This window comes from Lissotriton vulgaris, chromosome 1_1 (genome assembly GCF_964263255.1).
Source record: "Lissotriton vulgaris chromosome 1_1, aLisVul1.2, whole genome shotgun sequence".
NCBI lineage: Eukaryota > Metazoa > Chordata > Amphibia > Caudata > Salamandridae > Lissotriton > Lissotriton vulgaris.
In genome coordinates, this window is record NC_141685.1 from 1512768381 (window position 1) to 1512790130 (window position 21750).

The following is a 21750-nucleotide window of genomic DNA, read 5'->3' on the forward strand; positions in this document are numbered from 1 at the left end:
TTCGAGGTGATGAGGGCCGCGGCAGCGCCAGCAGGCTAGGACGATGTTTCACAACGAGGAGGGCCGCGGCAGCGCCAGCAGGCTACGAAGATGGTTCACGACGAGAAAGTCCGCGGCAGCGCCAGCAGGCCAAGACGATGGTTCACGTTGAAGAGGGCCGCGGCAGCGCCAGCAGGCTTCGGAGATGGTTCACAAGAAAGGGCCGCGGCAGCGCCAGCAGGCCTCCAAGGATGAGTTCGTCTCGGTGTCTCTCGACTCCAGGATACAACTGCTTTCCTGCTCTGGAGCTGCCCCAGTTATAGGTCTGGTCTCCTTTGATGTCCGGACCCTCGCACTTGGAGGTCGGGAGTCCGGGATGAGGGAGTCCAGACACCCAGCAGGGGGGTGGAGCCAGCGCCCGGGGAGGCCGGGGGCGATCGACATCTGGAGGAGGGGAGCCATTGACACTCCTTCTCCCATTGACCTGCCAAGTGGTCTCTTCACCTCCTGGGTGGATGGTGGTGCCCCGATGTCGGGGCCTGGCCGGGCCCAGGGTTGGGGTCGAGCCGAGGCCACGCAGCCTTGTTATGTAGTGTCCAAAGATGGCGGCTGGGCCGGGGCAGTGGTGCTGACGGGGCCCGGGCCAGCCGATTCTGGGGTGTTCGGGAGCTGGAGTTCCGTTGTGGACGGGTCGTGGGTTGCCCCGGTGGGTTGCCGGGATGGTTCTTGTCTTGGATACAGGGAGAGCAGGGGTCCGGGCCCCGTCATGCGGGGAGGGCGCGGGCCTTCCACGAGGCCTGTCCAACATGCGTCCCCCCCAGCTGAAGGCAGGGAGAGTCACCCATCCTCTTGGGTACTCTCCTCGCCGAGGCGGAAGAAGCGTGACAGGCCGTCTGCGTTGGCGTGGTCCTGGCCTGGACGATGCTCCACAGTGAAGTCCATCCCCTGCAGGGAGATGGACCAGCGCAACAGTTTTGGGTTCTCTCCCCGCATCTGCATCAGCCATTGCAGGGGTCGGTGATCTGTTTGCACCCGGACGTGGGTACCGAAGAGATAGGGCCGGAGCTTCTTGAGAGCCCATACCAAGGCGAAGGCCTCCCTCTCGATGGTGCTCCAGCGCTGTTCTCGGGCCAGCAGGCGTCGGCTGATGAAGGCCACTGGCTGATCGACTCCCTCGGTGTTGAGTTGAGAGAGGACAGCCCCAATGCCATGATCTGAGGCGTCCGTCTGCACTATGAATTCCCGGCTGTAGTCGGGGGCCTGGAGCACGGGGGCGGTGCACATGGCGGCCTTCAGTTTCTCAAAGGCCGCTTGACAGTCCGGAGTCCAGTTGACTGTTTTGGGTTTTTCTTGGATGTGAGTTCTGTGAGGGGCCCCACAATGCTGCCATAGTCTTTTACAAACCGCCGGTAGTACCCGGTGAGCCCCAAGAAGGCTCGGACCTCGGTTTGGGTGACAGGGGGTTGCCAGGCCTGGATGGCAGCGATCTTGAGCTGGAGGGGGGCCACCAGACCGCTCCCCACTTGGTGTCCCAGGTAGGTCACGGACCCTTCGCCAATCTGGCATTTGCTGGCTTTGATGGTGAGCCCGGCCTGCCTGAGGGCGTGCAAGACCTCCCGGAGGTGGTGGAGGTGGTCTGCCCAGTGGCGACTGTACACAGCAATGTCGTCCAGATAGGCGGCGCTGAATTCTTCGAGGCCCGCCAGTACCTGGTTCACGAGTCTCTGGAAGGTAGCTGGGGCGTTTTTCATGCCGAATGGCATCACCTTGAAGTGGTAGTGGCCATCCGGGGTAGAGAAGGCGGATCGCTCTTGGGCCCCTGGGGTGAGGCCGATCTGCCAGTAGCCCGCTGTTAGATCGAAGATGCTCAGGTAGCGGGCGGCCCCCATGCGGTCAATCAGCTCATCCGCCCGGGGGATGGGGTGAGCGTCGGTTCTGGTAACGGCGTTCAGGCCTCGATAGTCCACACAGAACCGGAGCTCGGGGGCAACGCCCGGGGCGGCAGCCTTGGGGACCAGCACGACTGGGCTGGCCCAGGGGCTATCAGATGGCTCGATCACTCCCAGGGCCAGCATTTTGGAGACTTCATTCTGGATGCAGGCGCGCACTCGATCCGGCACTCGGTACGCCCTGTGTCGAATAGGGGGGCTATCCCCGGTGTCCACGTCGTGAAGGCACCAGGGGGTGACCCCGGGGATGAGGGAAAACAGGTCGGCGAATTGGAGCAGAAGGTCTCGACAGTCTTGGCGTTGCTCTGGGGATAAGGCCTCGGAGAGTCTGACCCCTTCCACGGAGCCGTCCTTCTCGAGAGTTCTCAGCAGGTCAGGAAGGGGCTCGGAGTCTTCTTCAGTCCCACTATCGGTAGCCATCAGGAGGCTGAGTTCCGAGCGTACGAAGTGGGGTTTGAGTCTGTTGGCGTGGAGGACCCGTAGGGGGTTCCGGGGGGACTCCATGTCGATCAGGTAGGTGACTGGACCCTTGCGCTCTACCACCTTGAAGGGCCCCGTCCATTTGTCCTTTAGGGCGCAGGGTTCAACCGGGGACATCACCCAGACCTGTTGTCCCGGCTCGAACTCGATGGAGGAGGCATGCTGATCATACCATCTCTTCATGTCCTCCTGACTGGCTTCAAGGTTGGCCTTGGCGAGTTCCCTTAATCGCCGGGTCTGGTTGCGGAGGGTCAGGAGGTACTTGTATACATCCGGAGGAGTCTTCTGGGGGGCCACCTCCCACCCTTCTTTGATCAGGCTGAGGGGCCCCCGGACGGGGTGTCCATACAGGAGTTTGAATGGGCTGAAGCCCAGGGATTTCTGGGGGACTTCTCGGTATGCGAACAGGAGGCACGGGAGCAGCACATCCCATTGGCGACGTAGGGGTTCTTCCAGGCCCATGATCATCCCCTTGAGGGTGCGGTTAAACTGCTCGACCAGCCCATTTCCTTGCGGGTGATAGGGGGTCGTGAATTTGTAGGTGACCCCGCACTGTTGCCAGAGGGACTTCATGTATTCAGAGATAAAGTTTGTGCCCCTGTCGCTGACGACTTCCCGGGGGAAGCCCACCCGAGAGAAGATCCCCATCAGGGCTCGGCCTACCACGGGCGCCGTCACGGTTCGAAGAGGGATGGCCTCGGGATAGTGGGTGGCGTGGTCCACCAGGACCAGGATGAACCGGTGTCCTTGTGCTGTTCGGGGCTCCAGGGGCCCCACAATGTCTATTCCCACCCGTTCAAACGGGGTGGTGACAATGGGGAAAGGCTGCAATGGTGCTTTGATCTTTCGGCCGCTCTTCCCGCTGGCCTGGCAGGTTGGGCAGGCCCGGCAGTGGTTTGTTACATCATTCCGCATTTTGGGCCAGTAGAAGTGGGTCACCAGGCGGCTGTACGTTTTGTCTTGCCCCAGGTGTCCGGCAAGAGGCACATCGTGTGCTAGGTTCAAGAGGAAGTCTCTGAAGCGGAGGGGGACCACCAGCACCCGGCTAGCCCCCAGCTCAGCAATCTTTTGCTCACTGTAGAGCAGGTCATTGTCCCAATAAATCCAGTGGGCCCCCGAGGTGTCTCCTGTGTTCTGGGCGAGTGCTTGCTGCCGGAGTCCCTCGAGGGAGGGACATGTTCTCTGCTCCTGTCGGAATTGTTCCTGAGTGGGGCCACCCTCTTGACGCCACTGGGCCAGTTCGGGAAGGTCCCGGAGCCGATCGAGTCCTTCTTCGCTGTGCTCCGGAGAACTGGCTTCCAGGGTGGCTCCCTCTTGGACGATCGGGGGAGGGGGCTCTGGCCATTCTGGTTCTTCGGGACTGGGGATGGAGCGGGCGGCCATGGACCGGGTCGTTACGCAGACCCATTCAGGGAGGCCCAGCATCCCCAGGTGCTCTCTTCGCTCGACGGCTGACCAGGGAGAACTTTCGAGGTCGTTCCCCAGGAGGCAGTCCACGGGGGCATCGTCGCGGACAGTCACTTTTAGCATTCCGGATGCTCCTCCCCACTTGAAGGGGACGCAGGCCATCCGACACAGGCTTTCGGAGTTGTCGGCCGACCGTACTGGGCAAAGGATATTTGGTAAGATCTGGGCCGGGGTCACCAGATGGCAGCGGACTGCGGTCACACTGGCCCCGGTATCGCGGAGGGCTTCAGCCCGGTGCCCATTAATGTTGACCCACTGGCTGTACTTCTGCGTGTTGGCGGGAAGGGGTGCCCGCGGGGTCAGGTCTCTCTCCCCTAGGCAGACCAGGGACATGGCGGCTGGTTCCCACTCGTGCTGGTCTGGCTCGTACTCTTCAGTGTCTTCTTGGGTTTGCTCTTTTCCCAGGGCGGCGGCAGCGACCTGGCGGGGCATAGGGCTCTGGTTTTTCGGGCAGCTGGGATCATTGGCGTAGTGGCCGGGTCGCTGGCATCGATGGCAGGTAACGTTGGCGCGAAAACCTGGTCGCGTCGGAGGGCTCCCTCTTCCGGCCGGGGGCGGGGTGTTGCTGGTGGGAGCCACGGGGACGGTGTCTCTGCCCCGACCCTGGCCTCCTCCTCCCCCTCGGGGCGATGGGGCCCTTGGGAGGCTCGGTTCTGTTCGCTGGGCCAGTTTCGGGGAACTCGGGTGCTCTCCCATCGGTCTGCCTCGATGGTGAGTTGCCGAGGTTCAGTCAGTTTACTGTCAAGGAGGTGCTGCCTGAGCTCGACGAAGCAGTTGTTAGAGAGGTGCTCCCATACAATAAGGTCAAAGAGCTGCTCGTAAGTGGTCACCTTGCTGCCCTTGATCCACCCCTCGAAGGCTCTGCTAAAGAAGTTCACGTACTCCACCCAAGTCGTACCCGGGATCCGTTTGCAGTCGCGGAACCTCTGGCGGTACATCTCGGGCGTGAGTCCGTATCGAGTGAGGAGGGCGGCTTTCATGTGGTCGTAGGACGTCATCTGATGGTCCGGGAGTTGCAGCAGGGCGTCTCGCCCTTCGTTGACAAACCTCCCCCATAACCCGTCTCCCCAGTCGCTCCGGGAGATCCGGTGGGAGGGCATGGCTACTTCATAGGCTTTGAACCATTGCTGGATATCATCATTCCGGTAATATTCTCTGACGACATCCTTGGGGATGTGGACCTTGGGGTCCGTGGTGACAGGGGGCTCGGGTGCCCGGGGACCCCGAGATCTTTGTTCTGCCTCCGAATCTCTAGTTCCTTCAAGTTGCGCTCATGCTCGTAGGCTAGTTTTTTGTCTTCCAGCTCTCTCTGCCTCTGTTTCTCTTCTCGCTCCTCTCGGAGCCGTAAGTGTTCTAAAGTTATTTTTTGTTCCGCCAATTTGAGTTCTCCATCTAAGCGAAGTCGAGCCAGTTCCAATTCGTGGAGCCTGCTCTTCTCCCGTTCTCGGGCCTCCTCCTTTCTTCTGTCGGAGCGGTGCTTGTTTCGGTGGTCTCGAGGCTTTGGTTTTGGGGTACGGCCGTACCCGTCTCCGCCCAAGATTCCAAGGCGTGTTTGAAGTCATCTTTCGTGCTCAGTCCTGTGGTAGCAATGCCCAGTTCTATGCAGAATTGTTTTAGTTCTCTGTGGCTGTATTCTTCTAGTTTTTCCATCTGGAATTTTTCCGTTGTTCCACTCTCTTTTGTCGTCATGGTGGCTGTGTGTCGTGGGGTGAGTTACTCTCTGTACGATTATGCGTCGGCTCGGATCCCACCGCTGCTACCAATGTTAGACGGGGACCCGGAGGGTCGGCCGAGTACAGGGGGAGAGGCCTCCGGTGAGGGCCGTCTCCGGCGATCGTACAGACAAGTAACTTCCCTCCCACAGATGGACACCACACAAGGATGAGTTCCACACACTTTATATAAGAATCTTGAGGCAAGGTGATAAACGATACAGCGGGGTCAGGACACGAGGATCCTGCCAATTCTAGTCTCTGTAGGGAAAAGGGGTAGCGGGACAGTCTTAGTACCGGTCCGGTACAGGAGCAGCAAGAGGGAAGCTCACAATCCTCGAGCTTGGGGGTCCGCAAAGATGGGCCGCGGCAGCGCCAGCAGGCTACGAAGTTGGTTCGAGGTGATGAGGGCCGCGGCAGCGCCAGCAGGCTACGAAGATGGTTCGAGGTGATGAGGGCCGCGGCAGCGCCAGCAGGCTAGGACGATGGTTCACAACGAGGAGGGCCGCGGCAGCGCCAGCAGGCTACGAAGATGGTTCACGACGAGAAAGGCCGCGGCAGCGCCAGCTGGCCAAGACGATGGTTCACGTTGAAGAGGGCCGCGGCAGTGCCAGCAGGCTTCGGAGATGGTTCACAAGAAAGGGCCGCGGCAGCGCCAGCAGGCCTCCAAGGATGAGTTTGTCTCGGTGTCTCTCGACTCCAGGATACAACTGCTTTCCTGCTCTGGAGCTGCCCCAGTTATAGGTCTGGTCTCCTTTGATGTCCGGACCCTCGCACTTGGAGGTCGGGAGGTCCGGGATGAGGGAGTCCAGAAACCCAGCAGGGTGGTGGAGCCAGCGCCCGGGGAGGCCGGGGGCGATCGACACCTGGCGGAGGGGAGCCATTGACACTCCTTCTCCCATTGACCTGCCAAGTGGTCTCTTCACCTCTTGGGTGGATGGTGGTGCCTCGATGTCGGGGCCTAGCCAGGCCCAGGGTTGGGGTCGAGCCGAGGCCACGCGGCCTTGTTATGTAGTGTCCAAAGATGGCGGCTGGGCCGGGGCAGTGGTGCTGACGGGGGCCCGGGCCAGCCGATACTGGGGTGTTCGGGAGCTGGAGTTCCGTTGTGGACGGGTCGTGGGTTGCCCCGGTGGGTTGCCGGGATGGTTCTTGTCTTGGATACAGGGAGAGCAGGGGTCCGGGCCCCGTCATGCGGGGAGGGCGCGGGCCTTCCACGAGGCCTGTCCAACAGTGTGCTTCCCACAGTATTGACCACCTTTCTAGATCCTTCTCTCTAGTTCTATTATTTGCATTCTCCTTTGCCCAGCAGGGCTCTACTCTGGGGACAATTAAGGATTACCTTTCTGCCATCTTGGCATTTTTGAGGTTGTCAGATCTATCCTCTCTCTTTAAGTCTCCCATAGTGGCTAGGTTCTGTAAAGGCCTGCAACATATGTTTTTCCCTACGGCATTCATAATGCCTCAGTGGGACCTTAATTTTGTTCTCACTTTTCTCATGTATACACCATTCGAGCATCTCTTAAGCCATAAAATCAGCTAGGATGGTTAGAAAATCAAAGGCACTCTTGACGCTGCTTACTTACAGGTCTTTCTATCCTGACAAGCTGATTCTCAGGACACGTACCTCCTTCCTGCCAAAGGGTGTGACTCCATTCCATGTGGGTCAAAGCATCACCCAGTCCACTACCTTTGGTCCACTTCATCCTTCCAAAGAGGAGGTGAGACCCCCACCGTCTGGATCCAAAAAGTGTGTTCTTGTTCTACCTTGACCGCACAAGAGAATTCTGGATGGACAATCGACTCTGTGTGCTATCTGGGAGCAAAAAGAAGAGAAGACAGTACAGGAGAGAACAATTTCGCTATGGATTTTCCTATGCATTAAGATCTGCTACACATTGGCTAAGCAGCAGCCCCTGAGGGCTTGCGGGCCTACTCTACGAGGGCCAAGGCTGTGACCACTGTGTTAGTGCACAACGTCCCGGTCTGAGACATCTGCAAGGCAGCAATGTGGCTTCACTGCACACTTTCACCAAGCACTACTGCCTGGACAGTTAGGTAAGTCATGACAGGCACTTCTCGTTCGGTCCTCCAGGACTTACTAATAATAATTAGTTTCGCAGTCTGACCTCTAGAGAGATTTTGCTTGGGTCTCTATTCTAAGGTAAGGAATCTGCTGCTAGAATTCTCTATCAGATAAACAAGTTACTTACCTTCTGTTACACATTATCTAGTAGAAACTCTATCTAGCTGCAAATTCTTTACCGAGCCTCCCATCCTCCCCGTTCTGTGAAATAATTACTGTGTAGGGAACACCCTTTTAAGGGCCTTAGTTTTTCACACCAGTAGTTAGTGCTCATCATGGCTCTGTTCTCCTGGCATAGAAAGTCGAGAAAGTAACTTACGTCCGCCCACCGACGTAGAGCCTATACAAGTATCATACACATCACTTCCAGTGCGGACGACGCCACGCGGAACCAAACTACGCCACCTACTAACACCCAGGAGTATGGCTCAAAATGTTTCTGGGTGCAGTCTGGCGCCTGGGGAAAGTTCTAGGGTAAGGAATCTAGATAGTCTTTACCAGATAAGGCATTGCCGTAGGCAAGTAACTTGTTCTCTCAGATTAATGCTAAATTGTTTAGATCCAGGTTAAACTTCCTCTGCAGCATAGCAAAATTGCTAGGATCGGGAGTAATTTCAAGTTTCCTCATTCACCACAATGTTCCTGCATACAGACAGCACTATTGATGTTTAATTGGGGAAAATGCCATGCAGTTACTTTGGCAGATCATGATTTCATAGTCAGGTGCTGTGGTGCTTTGTTAGCATGCTCGAAGTTGAAGTCAAAGTATTGCATAGCTGTTAATCAGTTTATTGGCGTTTCAATTGTTACTGTCCAAATAGTTAAAAAGAATCAAGATGGTGCAACACTTTATTGTGTGTCTCAGTCATACTGCTCAATTCTGATGATACCCCAAGTGCTTTCTGATTAAATGTGACCTTTTAATTTTTAGAAATAAATGTGCTTTCCGGTGCAAATTTGTCAATGTATTTTTAACTGCTTATGTTACATGTTTTCAGCTGCTATGCTGGGTGTGAGAAGGATGTGCTGGCGATTTATATAACTTTGTGTCAGAATTAAACAGATTACACTATGGCAGAGGAGCCCGCCCTCCCCCCTCCTTGCCAGCAGACAAAAAAATGGAAAATAAAACAATAATAAACCTGTTTTTTTATTGTTTTTTATTTTTCTTCTAGCATTTTGTCTAAGGGCCGGAACCATGGGAATGAGAGGATGAGTGGGAGTGGGAGGTGCACAGTTGTAAGTCCGAATTACGATTTGGCCGGCCATCTCAGGCTGGCCAAACAATCATGCGCGCTGAAGCTGTGCCCAACCCGAGCTGCGTTCCCGGGTTGGAGACAGTAGGAACAGGCTCCCGTCTACCTGGGAGCACAAATTCAGAGAGCTCTGGCCAATCCTGATGCTGCTCTCAGCATGAAAGCAATGTCAGGAGATTCTGGGAGCCTGTGCCTGCATTGCACGGAGCCATAGAGGAGCTTTGAAGGGGAGATAAGTTCTTAAAATATATATATATATATATAATTGGTTGTCTGTCGTCCCCATCATTCCCCTTTGCAAGGACATGGGCCGCAACTGCAGTGTAACTGTTCACTAACTTTACCAATTACATCTAGAGAATCTTTGCAGGTACCGTTTTGCACAAACATCTCCGGGATAGATTCCACTGGTGCTGTTACAAATTTGCACCGTCATTTGCACAGCTTGGAGTTCAAAAAATCGCATATAAAACCCGCTACTCAGTTCGAATTTCGGTAAAAAACGTAAGTGCAATGTTGTGTGAGCACAATGCACTATGCACACAATTCACCGCCATAGCATTCCATGTAATTCGGCCCCAGCAGCCCATGTGTGCCCTCCGCTGTTATTGCCCCTAATGTTCAATGGAAATGAGACATGCATCGTACATGTGTTCCCAAGCACAGGTCTGCTGGCACCGCCACCATGACAGAGCCATGACCTATGCACTCCATCTCTTGACCGAGTGCACAGGCACTTAGTGAGCTTAGCCCATGTTTTGTCATATCATAATTTAAAAGACAAGATTGATTTACTAGAACCTTCAGTTATCCACTTCCAAATTGCTTTTACTGGAGCCATTTTATAGCACGTATGTTTTGGGGAATTATAAAAAAAACGACCATGAAGAAAAATCCAGTGGAGTCCATTTGGATGGTGGAGCTAGTTATTGGACTTGACTGGTATTTATTAGTCTAAATTGCCTGAGTAACGGCATTTCGTTTTTTTTCTGTTGCACACATATGCACCACTGTCCAGAAGTTCCAGAACCTCCAGCAACCAATTGCAACGGATCAAAATGGAATTTCATCCAGGGTGTTCAAATTGTTCAGATGGGCAGTTTTCGTACCTGTTATCTTCCAAAGAAATGACATTTTAAACTCAACCCACTAACTGTTATTGAAATGTTTCCAAAAGTATTTTCCAAACAAGAGTAGAGAAATTCAAATTGTTGTTCGATACCGCATGGTGTACTCTGTTTTTTTGTTTTTTTTAAGTGAAAATCCTCACCCTGTAGAAAACCCATTCACAACTCTGATATTTCTAAAGGAATTATTTTGCATATTGACTTTTTCTAAAGTGGCTATGTTTTCCTTTCAGAATAATATCGGTAAATCTACCAGAGGAGGCAAAACAGTTTGGGATCCAGTTCCGATGGTGGCAGCCGTACCACTCGGGCCAGGGCCAGGACGCGTGGGCCATCGATGAGATCATCATGACGTCAGTGCTCTTCAACAGCATAAGCCTCGATTTCACCAACCTGGTGGAGGTCACCCAGTCTTTGGGATTCTACCTGGGAAACGTGCAACCCTACTGTGGCCATGACTGGACGCTGTGGTAAGACCCAGAGCGTGTGAACAATGAAATTCCAAAGAATTGCTGCTGTGCATACAAGCCTATAATGCACTTCGGTTTGAGTGTGGAAATAGGGACGCATGCACAGGCCTGTCCAATAGAAATGCAGAAATATTTCTGTGCATATGATGGGCCATGGAGAAGTACCTGGGGTTCTGGGGACAAAATGTTTTTTCTTGCGTTATCACATATTTTGGGCATATGAAAAAGAAATCAGGGTATCAAGCTACATTTATACATCTGGGGCACATTTCGGGTCATGAAAGCAAGAAGGGGGAAACCAGGATTGCCCTCTATTTCCAAGAAACAGGGCAGTTCATATGCAGTGCTTAATTTGAGCCGGTGACTGACAGTGTGGGGTACTGGCACTTATTTTTGGGAATCAGCACTTATTTTTCTGCAACAGATATTTACAGAGCAAAAACCTCAAAATGGGAAAAAGCAGGAACCTGAAAGAGTGAGATAAAGAGGCAGGGAGTGTCTGATAGAGGAGTAAAGACTACCAGACTCTTTTTTCCACACACTAATGTTAAATGTCATGGACCACCTGCTTCTGAGTAGAGAGCTGGGCACCGTCACACTTTCATTTACAAATTAAGCACTGGTCATATGAAAACACCGGCTGTCCTGTGCATTTCCCCAATAAAAAAATCAATTTTGAACTTAAAGTACAGGCGTATGGTGGGACATGTAGGACTCAAGCATATCCTTGATCCATGCTGAATCGTCAATGGGCGGCCACCATCAATACAAGCAAGGACATGAGAGCATCAGAAGCGAATTAAGCGTCCCTGGTGTGTGTTATGACCTCTGTGGCTCTGGTTGTTAGCAATAATGTTGCAAGATAAGCAGTGTGTGCCCAGCCCACCTAGTTATCTCTGATCTAAACTCAAAACACCAGGCAGTTACCTAAACTCCAGTGCTTCAATTCACTTTCCTTTGCAGTGACCAGATGTGAAAAAAGTTCTTCCCAAGATTCTCACCCAGAAAATGGAATAACGCACTTAGAATAGACAATTAGCCCTACTCTGTAAAAATGTACTGAAGGAACACCTGCTTTTGAAATATCTATAGGGACAATCTGTACAGTGCTCATGTCATATTGTCCCCTGTAGCTTCTTTTTTTGCCCACCTTCAACTCTAAATGATGACTAGTTCCCCCTCTCCTTTTACGCACCTTCCCCTTATTCTTTCGGACAACCTCTCCCCATTAGCTGTTTGTCTCCCTCTCCATTAGTGCTAATCGCTTAGAACTTAGTTCCACTGCCGCAAAAACCTACAATGTCTCTAACCTCGATGGGGCTTGCATACTAGACAAGGCCATTGAACTCCAGCTCAAGCCTCAGCTGAGGTCTTGAATTTAACACCAGACCTAGTTGGTGAATGTTTCTAATACATTAGTCTACATCTGCACGCACTAGAATCACAGCTGCACATTGTACAATGTTTTCAATGCTACAAAGTGCCCTTAGTGTGAATTCAGACTTTTTATGCACTGTAGTAATAACTAAAACAGACAAGCATTTGCAATGCCCTAGGTCTCACTTTTGCAAGAGTTTAAGCTATTGGCATTGTAAATGGCAAAGCCTTTTATTCATCTTAGTAAAAAGCACACTGGCAATGTGGGCTCCAAATGGTGCTATGGTGTGTAATTAATACCAATTCTGTTTCCTCCAACGCTCTACTTTTGTGACCCCATTGCCAAGAGGCCACTCAAGACAAGGTAAAGAAATAACAAATGAGCGTTCAATTCTATACAGGATTATCTGTTACAAAATCAACAGGTGGTTAAACTGTTCTCCAGCAAGGGATCAAGTAGTCATGATGAGATGAATAAAAGTTATTTAGGAATCTTGCAAGTTGCTTTTGATCCGAATTTTATTTAAAAAATGCCAATTTGACAGAAGCAATTCATTTGGACCAGCCAATGCGTTTCATCCCTGTGGGACTTCATCAGGGCTTGAGCAATATCCCAATGTTGTCTTCCACCCAGTGTTGGTTCCTGTTATCTCCTGTTACCCTTCTCATAGAGTAAAAGACTGTAAGATTTGCCATACTTTTTCCTAAAAAACTTTAAATGATAGCGAGGGGAGGCTGTTGTTACGGCTCTTCTCAGGACCTGGGACGCTCCTCTATTTGATGAGTAGGATGATTTTTCTAAGACAAAGAAGTCTCAGAAAGAAGAAAGAGAAAGGGCTGAGGGACATGTCTGTGAACCACCTAAAAAGCTCACAAAAAGACTCAACATGGGTCATCTAAGGAGCATATTTTGTCTACTGACCATTTGCACAAGCATTCTAAAGAGGATGTCACCTCAAAAATATCGAAATCAGAGCCAGCAACACCTTCTCCAAGATTATTGTTACAGTTTAAAAAGCCCTCATCAGTGCAGGCAGTGGAGAAATCCACTCTTGAGAAATAACCATAGACGAAATCATCAATGACGACAACATAGACAAAGGTAGCTCTGCTGTTGCCGACTACACCATCAATGAAATTAGCCCCATCGGCGACGACATCGATAACACTGTCCTTGATGACTTTCACAATGGCATAGTCAGCATTGATGGTACCATCGTCATCCGTCACTGCACCTACGATCTCACCTATGGGAACATAATAGACAAAAAAAACATCAACCACTACATTGATGGCAAGAGAGGTAACACCGTTGAAGGCAAAGACCCGATAATGTCAGCAAGGCCATTGTTGATGCCATCGTTGATGATACCATCGATGAGCTAATCGCTTCATTCTCCATTAGTTTCAATAATACCTTAACACACATTGTTGAGCAAAGTTTCACCTCTTCCACCAACTTACTTGTTAGATGTGGACGATTCAGAGGATGAAGGTCCTTTCAGAACAGCACATAGTCCTTCAGAAATACATGTCAAATATCAAGAGGAGAGGAATATTGTGAGGAATATTATTATTCCTCAGGAACACAATTTATGGATAAGTGTACATCAGATATGAAGCATTACCATCCCTAAATACATCATGAGCCCCAGGCAGAGATGGTGCAGGTACCAAGAGCTCTGGTTCACGGCTTACACAGCATGCTGCGGGAATATAATAAAAGATTTCCAGAGCACACTCAGGCTACATCACCACCACAAACAATTCACACTCCTTAAATTCAACCTCCTATTTCTCGGACACTGCATAATTTACTGGCAATCCATCCACCAAAAAGAACTCCAGCTTCAGACATTGCATTCTGCCTACAGATGATGTGGTTTCCTCAGATGAGGACAGGGAAGAGGGTGAAGTACCAGATGACTACAGTGTGTTGAATGAATGAAATGATTACCTGCTGCTGCCTTCCTCACTGCCACTTCCTTATCCGGTGGTCTCCCCTCCTGATAACATTGGGAGTTTTCATACTCTGATGGAACGAGCAGCAAAACGATTTGAGTTGCCAATGCCAGTGAAACAATCAGATTGTTTTCTTAATGATTTTAAAGAGTGGGCTAGAAAATCTGTTAGAGTTATCCCCATTGTAGACTATATCTAGAAGGAAGATGTGAAAATTATGACAAATCTAGCAACAGTGTCTGCTGTCCCACTTAGGTTGGATCAAAAATATAAGAGACCTGAAAATTCACTAGCCTGTTTGATAGGACATCCTAATCCAGATTCAATCATAAAATCATAATGCAAGCAGCTCAGCGCCGTTCCAAGAACCTCTCTACACCTATATCAACGATACCAAATAGAGAGGGTAGATGTCTTGATAACATAGGAAAGAGATTTTCCTCAATGTCAACTGTAACGGTTAGAGCGGCTAATTCTTTGGCAATTCTTGACAGATACGACAGGCAGATGTGGTCTGATATCGCTCCTTACACTGATCGGTTAGCAGAGGAGGTAAGGATAAAGGCAAGAAAGATTCTATAAGAAGGCGAACAATCCTCTTCAGAAATTATTGATTGTGCAATGGATATCGCCTCCACAGGTCTTCTGCAATTGGCAGGCGCAGCTGTTCTCCGCAGGCAGGGTTGGCTTAAGGCTACTTCCTCAAGACCTGAAGTCCAGAGTAAAATTCTAGACAGACCTTTTGTCAGAGAGGCATTATTTGGTAGACACATTGATGAGGTGTTACAATCTATAAACACGGACACTACAAAATTGCTGGGTTAGTTACAAATGAGCTGCAAGCCTTTCAATGGGGCAAGAGGTAGGGGTATGTTCTCATATGGAGGAGGATACCTACCTTATTGATCATAACAGTACAGACAACAATACCCTAAACAACAGTACAGACAACCACCTCAGCGGCTTACAGCGAACAAACTACAAGGAGGAAACTAGCTTCCCAAGAAAGAGACACACTTAGGAAACGTTGACAGGACAAACTTGCCGGTTACCCACACGCATGTAGCAGAAGCAATTGGGGGCCAAATAACAAACTATCTGCCTCATTGGAAATTCATCACAATGGAAAAGTGGGTTTTAGATCTAGTCTCCTAAGGCCATACATTGGAACTTTCAAAGAGACCACCTCATAGCCCTCCAACAGGGTCATCCCCTCTTCATCTTGCTCAGCTACAAAGGGAAATATTTTCCATGCTCTATAAAGGCACAATAGAAAAAGTACCACACAATCAGAGGGAAAAGGATGTTTATTCCTACTTGATCCCGATCAAGAAAAAGATAGTGGAATGGAGGCCCAGTTTAGACCTATGGAGGATAAACACATATCTAAGAAAACAATCATTTTGTATAGTTGTTCTCCAAGACCTCATCCAGCTCCTGAACCACGGAGACTACATGATGACTCTCGACTTTCAGGATGCCTATTTTCACATTCCCATTCATCCAAAGCATCGATGATTCTTAAGATTCAGAGAAGCAGCAGTATATCTTGATTCTCTGCTTGTTTGATTAAGTGGGATGAGCCATCATTGGGCCTTAGCACCTGAGTATCCCGTTCTCCAAGTGTTCCATTATCCTACCCCAGGAGGGAGACTGCCTGATGTATGACAGTTGTGAGTGGGAAAAGTGCAGTAAAATAAAAAATTAAACGTATCTTCTCTCTTGTGTGGATTGTCTTTATTTTTACACAGGAGGGGTAAGGTTTTAATCAATTCAAATATTTATTAAGATTTGGAACTCATATGAGGTCCACATAAAATACATACAGATTAATACATGAAAATGTAAATATAGTAACACTCGTTCCACGGACATAAGACAGAATAGAATGACAAAATATATCCTAAAAAGTACAAAAAAAATGTGTTAGGGACAATAAGTCAACAAGTTAAAATACTAAGTAAAATGCAAAATTAATCATCAGCAGATTATTTGAATTTAGCAGCAAACGGAATTTATAAAGCATATCCTATCATAACCAGAGAGTAATGCAATAGCAGCAGTACATGTGCAAAAAGACAATCCAGTATCTTACTTTATCTCAGAGTTTAAGGTAGCAGCAGAAGGAAGAGGAAAGAGAAACACAGCAACTCAATTTTGTACAAACAGCGGCAAAAACATGACTAAAATATACAAATGAACTCTTTAAAATAATTAAAAAGTTTAAAACACACTGCTTCATTTTTTGGACAAAATAAGAAGTTGCGTGCAGAAGTTAAATTTTTGACACCATTTCGTAAGAACATTGGCCGAAGCCAACGACGCTGGTACGAAGTCAATGCAGGACATGCAAACAAGACGTGATCCAGGGTCTGAACACTCAAATTGCAAAGATTACAGATTTTTCCATTACTTAGATTTGGGGACCAGTGTGCGGTTAAATGGTTTAAAAGTAGACGATTCATGCGACAAAGTGTGAGAAGCTTTCGGGTTCCATGCTGTAAATTCCAGTATACATATTTTTGAGAAGCTTTTGGTATGTTTGTCCTTAAAATTAACTCTAATCTCTTTTTTGAATTACAGAATTCAATGTCCCTGTTAAAACTTATCTTACCACTAGTGGTTTTTAAAAGAGATTTAAATTCTGAAGGAAGAAGAGTATTCACTAAATCTTCTTGTACCGAGGGGTAAGGTTAAAAAAGGCAGATGGTGCTTATATGGATATTTATTGGCCCAATGCACCTGGTGAAAGGTTGGTCTGCATGTTTCAGCCAATGCTGCCCATATGGGTCAGTTGACTTTTCTTCAAGACCAAAGGATTCAGCCGTCTCTATTGTCAGGAGGCTGTGTATATAGTAAGGAAAGGTACGTTGATTCGCTCACCCTTCTTCGTCAACTGGTTATGTTTGTGCGTGTAGTTGACAAGAGGTAAGAGGCCACAATTTGGTCCGTCCGGGGCACGAAGGACAGCATTTGCACCTGCCACAAGAATCCCACATTTGAGGATTACACGCCACAATTTCGGCTTCACGTAACTAAGACACCCCACAAAGATCACAGTCATAGACCAATTTATAGGATAGTGAAAGAAAGAGGCAAGTGAGTGTATGAGTGCACATTCACTACATGACTTCGGTACTTTGATATTATGGGAATAAATTAGTTAACAAGGATATACAATGAAATTGAGATTGGGAGCAGATGTGCCCTCAACAGGTTAATAAAACTATCATGTGAGGAAGTTCAATTGATGTGTGCCTAAGTAATATGGGACTGCCCTCTCGTAATTTTGAAGAATTCCATGGACTTGAACATTACTTAAGATCGGTCGCTGTCTGATAAGTTAAGTTCAGCGGAATCAGAATTACTGTTCTTAACTTTATTAAAGAGACCAAAGAAAGCAGTACCCATAGAAGATTCTAGCCTCTTAGCTTGAGTCTGTATCTGAGCAGTCATATTAAAGAAAAGTGCATAAAGAATGGAAGTGTTGTGAAAGTTTTTGTATTTCACATGCTCAGTTAGGGGTAGGGAGAAGGGGTTTCGGGGACACAATGGCAATCAGCCCTGTTTGTTAATAAGTGATTTTCCACTGAAATATTTTGTAGTATTGTACTGTGAATTTATGTATCATTTACTACCTATTAGGGAGGTGGTGTATCTCTTCTAGTTGGAGCCCGATGTTAGTTTCTAGTGTTAGTTGTAAGTATTTTGTATTAGTTATAGATTAAGTAAAACTGTTAGAGTTGGTAAACAGATTAGTTGCATACTGTTTATAGACTAGAGGAAGTTAGTTGTTGCAGATGTATTAGTTATCATTTTGCATTCTTGATGGTGTCTTTGTGGTTTTCGGATAAATGGGGGCCATGCAGTCAATTATGTGTGTTTACATGCAATTAGTAGAAGTACTAGAAGATATCTTTTTAATTGTAATCATTTCTAATTAAGTGTGTTGTAACTTTCATATTTATTAGTTTACTAAGAGGTGCTGGTCTTTCTATGACAGTGTTCAATGTATCTTTAACTTAGATTCAAATAGACACAGGTCTTCGCCATCCTACCTATTTGCAGCTGCAACGTGGAATAATACATTTGTTGATATTGTGCACCATATACTGTTTTGGATCCCTGTAATTTTCGTTGATGGTCAGGGATTGCTGTTTTTATGATTTTGTGGGGTTAGGGTAAGTCCCCCTGCCTGTTGGTTGTGAGATCATTATTCTATTTGCACTCTGAGTTTTAGGTGGGGCAGAGCAACGATTTCTGCAGCCTCCTAAACCCAGATTATTCTTGATGACGCATATTTTGGCTGTGAATGAATTCTATAGCTTGGCAGATTGTGCAAAGAACCATGTACCACTGATATGTTTTCTTCTTATATAGAGGGACAAATAGTTGTAGTGCCAACCCGGATCACAGCGTCCTATTTTTATCAGTATTTCTTGAGCTTCATCTTTTAAAAGAATGGTCCAGATCTGTTTATTACCTTGTGTGTTATGGGCAATAGTTTAAAGTGCATCTTCTGACAAGAAGAGTCCAATTAAGAGCCTTCAGAGCTGATGAGATGTTATTGAGAATTTTTGAGGTACAGACGTTGTTTTGCTGCTGCATTTTGAATTTACTTTATATGTATCATATCAGAGATTGATACTCCTTGGCATACTCCTTTGCCATAGTCCAGGCATCATAAAACAAGTGATCTGGTTGCCTGGACCATTTGCACGAAGCCCAGGTGAGGGAAGATGTGTTGGAACGTCCCCATGGTAAAATATGTGGATTTAGTTAATTGGTTAACTAGTTTCTTGGTTTATCCAGTTTGTGATAATTTGGGTATCCTCAGCCTAGTTAGAGTAAATATCATTTAGCCACTTTAATAATGCTTTGTGATGTATGTTGTAAGAATGCTGCTGGTAGGTCCTGGAGAAGAAGTGGACTAACTCTCTTTATCCACTAAACATTTCAGCTCATCCCAAATGGAGATAAGAGCGGATTTCACACGTCTTCCCCAGATGAAGTCCGCTTGCTGGTTAAATATTAAGACGTTTTTCTCCAAGAACTTTGAGATCTGGGAGACGGTGGCCCTGTCTATCATGTTTCCCAGAAATGGACTATAAACAATAGGACTATAGTTGTTTGGCTGCATTGGTCCAAGTTGTTAATATTTTAATTAGTGGGATACACATGATGTTTTGAGTTCTGTGGGAGTGTGCTTGTGGTTAGGCACTTGTTGACAATGTTCAGTGTTGGGATTGGCCTTGATGAAGATAGGTGGGATGAGTCTGAGGGTATACCAACATGTCCACGTCATCTCACTAGCACATGACATTTCTTGAGGTTATTTTTGTTTTAAAAATAGCTGAATTGGTGCATGTTTCTCTAGTGAGCTTCATTTGTAGGGTGTCTTGCACTGCATACTCTTCCTTTCATCTGTTGCTTTAGCTTTGGAGATGACATTATGATGAGTTGTTTGGACTCACAAGCTCTGAGCTGGTGGTGCTGATATATTTGTATATTCTGCCCTGCGGAATTCAGCTAGAATCAAGAGTAGACCCGTTATGGGGCATTTGCCCAAAGAGATCCGGTTTCAGTGGTAGGTTTCTTTGCTCTTTTTGATGCCTGATTTTGACAATCTACTGTGTTTTTGTAGATTTGTTGGGTCCTGTAGGTTGTGTGGTTAAGAGTGTACATGTGTGCTTTTATCCTGTTTAGTTCATCAGTCATCCAGTGGTTCTTCTTTTTACTCTTTTGTTGTCTTGAAGTTCCCAGGAGGATAGTTTGGTTGAAATCAGTTTCATCGAGTCCTAAATACTCTCTCTTTAGGTTTATCTGGTCCATGCTGCTATTGTTTTTGTAAGGTTGGTCTCGGAGTTCTCCGTATAGAGTTTTTTTGATTATCTCTATGTTCTCAAGTGAGACATAGAGTTGATTAAAAGTTTAGTTTGAGGGTTATGGTTCATTGAGATGAGTTAATGGTTGCTGCAGGGAATATGAATAATCTCTGTCATGTTCCTGCAGCTCTGAATTGCAAAAGACCGTGTCCTGTCCAGTGTGTGTTAAGCTATCTGAGTCAGCCAAGAGATAATGTGTTTGTTTGAGTTGGTGGTGAGGCTCATCATTACAGATGTAGGTTACAGCCTTGAACTCCACTTCACTGTGAATCACTACCTTGCAGGCTCTATATCTACCACCACTTTCTCATCATTGTGATTTTCAATTCAGCGTGGCTCAATGGTTAGAGCGGCAGACCCTGATGCAGGGGTCTGGCCCGGGACCAGGGTTCAATTCCCGCCTCAGCGGGTCTTGGACTCAATCTCCCCGGACCTGATAATTCTCGCCTCTGTGCCTAGTCTAATTATGGGTCCCACTCTGTGACTCTGGGCTTGCTTAATCTCCACAACGGCCCCAGCAACGCTTGGATGCCTGGCTTCACCTTGGGGGAGCCCAGGAGTGGACATCTCACAGGAAAGCCAGGAAGGGTTCCACAGCGGTATGAATACAGCGCTACGAGACCTCTGGGCAGAAGGCGCTATATAAATACAAACACATTTACATTTACATTGAAATTATTACATTTTACACCTAGCCTTTAAATATATTATTAATTTATAGTTGATTTGATGTATTACCCTAACTCTAACCTATAAATATATTTAATAATTATATATATATATTTTTATCTTACTTAAAATGGTAATTATGCAAATATCACACCTATTTGACATGTCTCAGAGGGATACCACCTTTTTAAGTTTAATAAATCACTTAATTCGTTAATTTCATGTCATTTTTTTTCTTTAACCTTGCCTCAAATGTAGTTATGTTTCCTAACTTTGGGGATGTAGTGCCCCAACATTTTTTAGCACTGTGATCTAATGACCATAATTTTGTTCTTTCATTGTAGGGCATTCTGTATGGTGGGAGCACCATCTTTCCGTGCCTCGTGTCCCATGCTTGATGGGCACTGTAATAACAAATGTAATTAACGAATTTATGAGGACATATTTAACATTATTTGAGGATCATCTCATTAGTCTTGCTTTGAATGTGGTAGGCAGGCCTCTGAAAGACCAGTGGGGTTATTCTGCAGCTCTTGATCCTTTTAGGTCTCGCTGACCAGACAGTGCAAGCTGTCTGATTGAGAAAGACCTATTGTAGTCTTACCAATAATATACAGTTGGTTTACAATTGTTTGGCTTCATTGTCACTCTCATTTGCTTGCTTCTTATTTGTTGGCTTGCTTTGACTTGCCATGTTCCTCTTGTATGTGACCCTCCCCTGGAGCACAGACTCTTTACCATATTTTTTTTTTTTGAAAAACTTTATTGTGCAAAAATATCATTACAAGTATGGGCCTACAACCACAGGGGCAGGCCGCTAGTACATGTAAAGCAAGTATATGACATCACAAAGCAGCGACTGATCCCTTAGAGGTCCAGCAGAGTACAGGATACAATTTCGGCAACACAGGATGTAGTCAGGATACAGATGTTTTTGATTTTTTATAAAAGAACAAAGAGAAAAACAGAAGAACAAAACTCAAGGCGAAAAGCATTCTAGACGATGTCAGGCTCTGATTGGGGGGACCTGCAGTACCGGATAGCGAATCAGGAGGACAATAGAGATGACTAGGGGGGGAGGCAGCAGGGAAGTCAGAAAATCAGGAAAAAGGAGTAAAGTATTTCAGGAACCTCAGGATCAGGGGGACAGAGAAATGTCCGGAGTGTCTTCAAAAGGGGGCGTACAGATGTTCCCTCGGTAGGCGTTCCATTGACCCCAAATTTTACTCCACGCCCTAGGCTTGCCCCGAGCCAAATATACTGTCTTCTCTCTAAACATGCACCAGTCCATATTCTCATTCCATAACGACACAGTGGGAGTCCGTTGGGAACTC

General features: G+C 47.5%; 1 protein-coding gene across 1 annotated transcript in view; it reads left to right on the forward strand.

The window, feature by feature from the left end:
* Positions 1 to 21750, forward strand: part of RELN (reelin) — a 1675658-nt gene that overhangs the window by 1102937 nt on the left and 550971 nt on the right. Inside the window, exon 20 of the mRNA XM_086967429.1 lies at positions 10287 to 10523. Within this exon, the coding sequence (XP_086823555.1) occupies positions 10287 to 10523 (237 nt within the window). The remainder of the gene's footprint in view (positions 1 to 10286; positions 10524 to 21750) is intronic.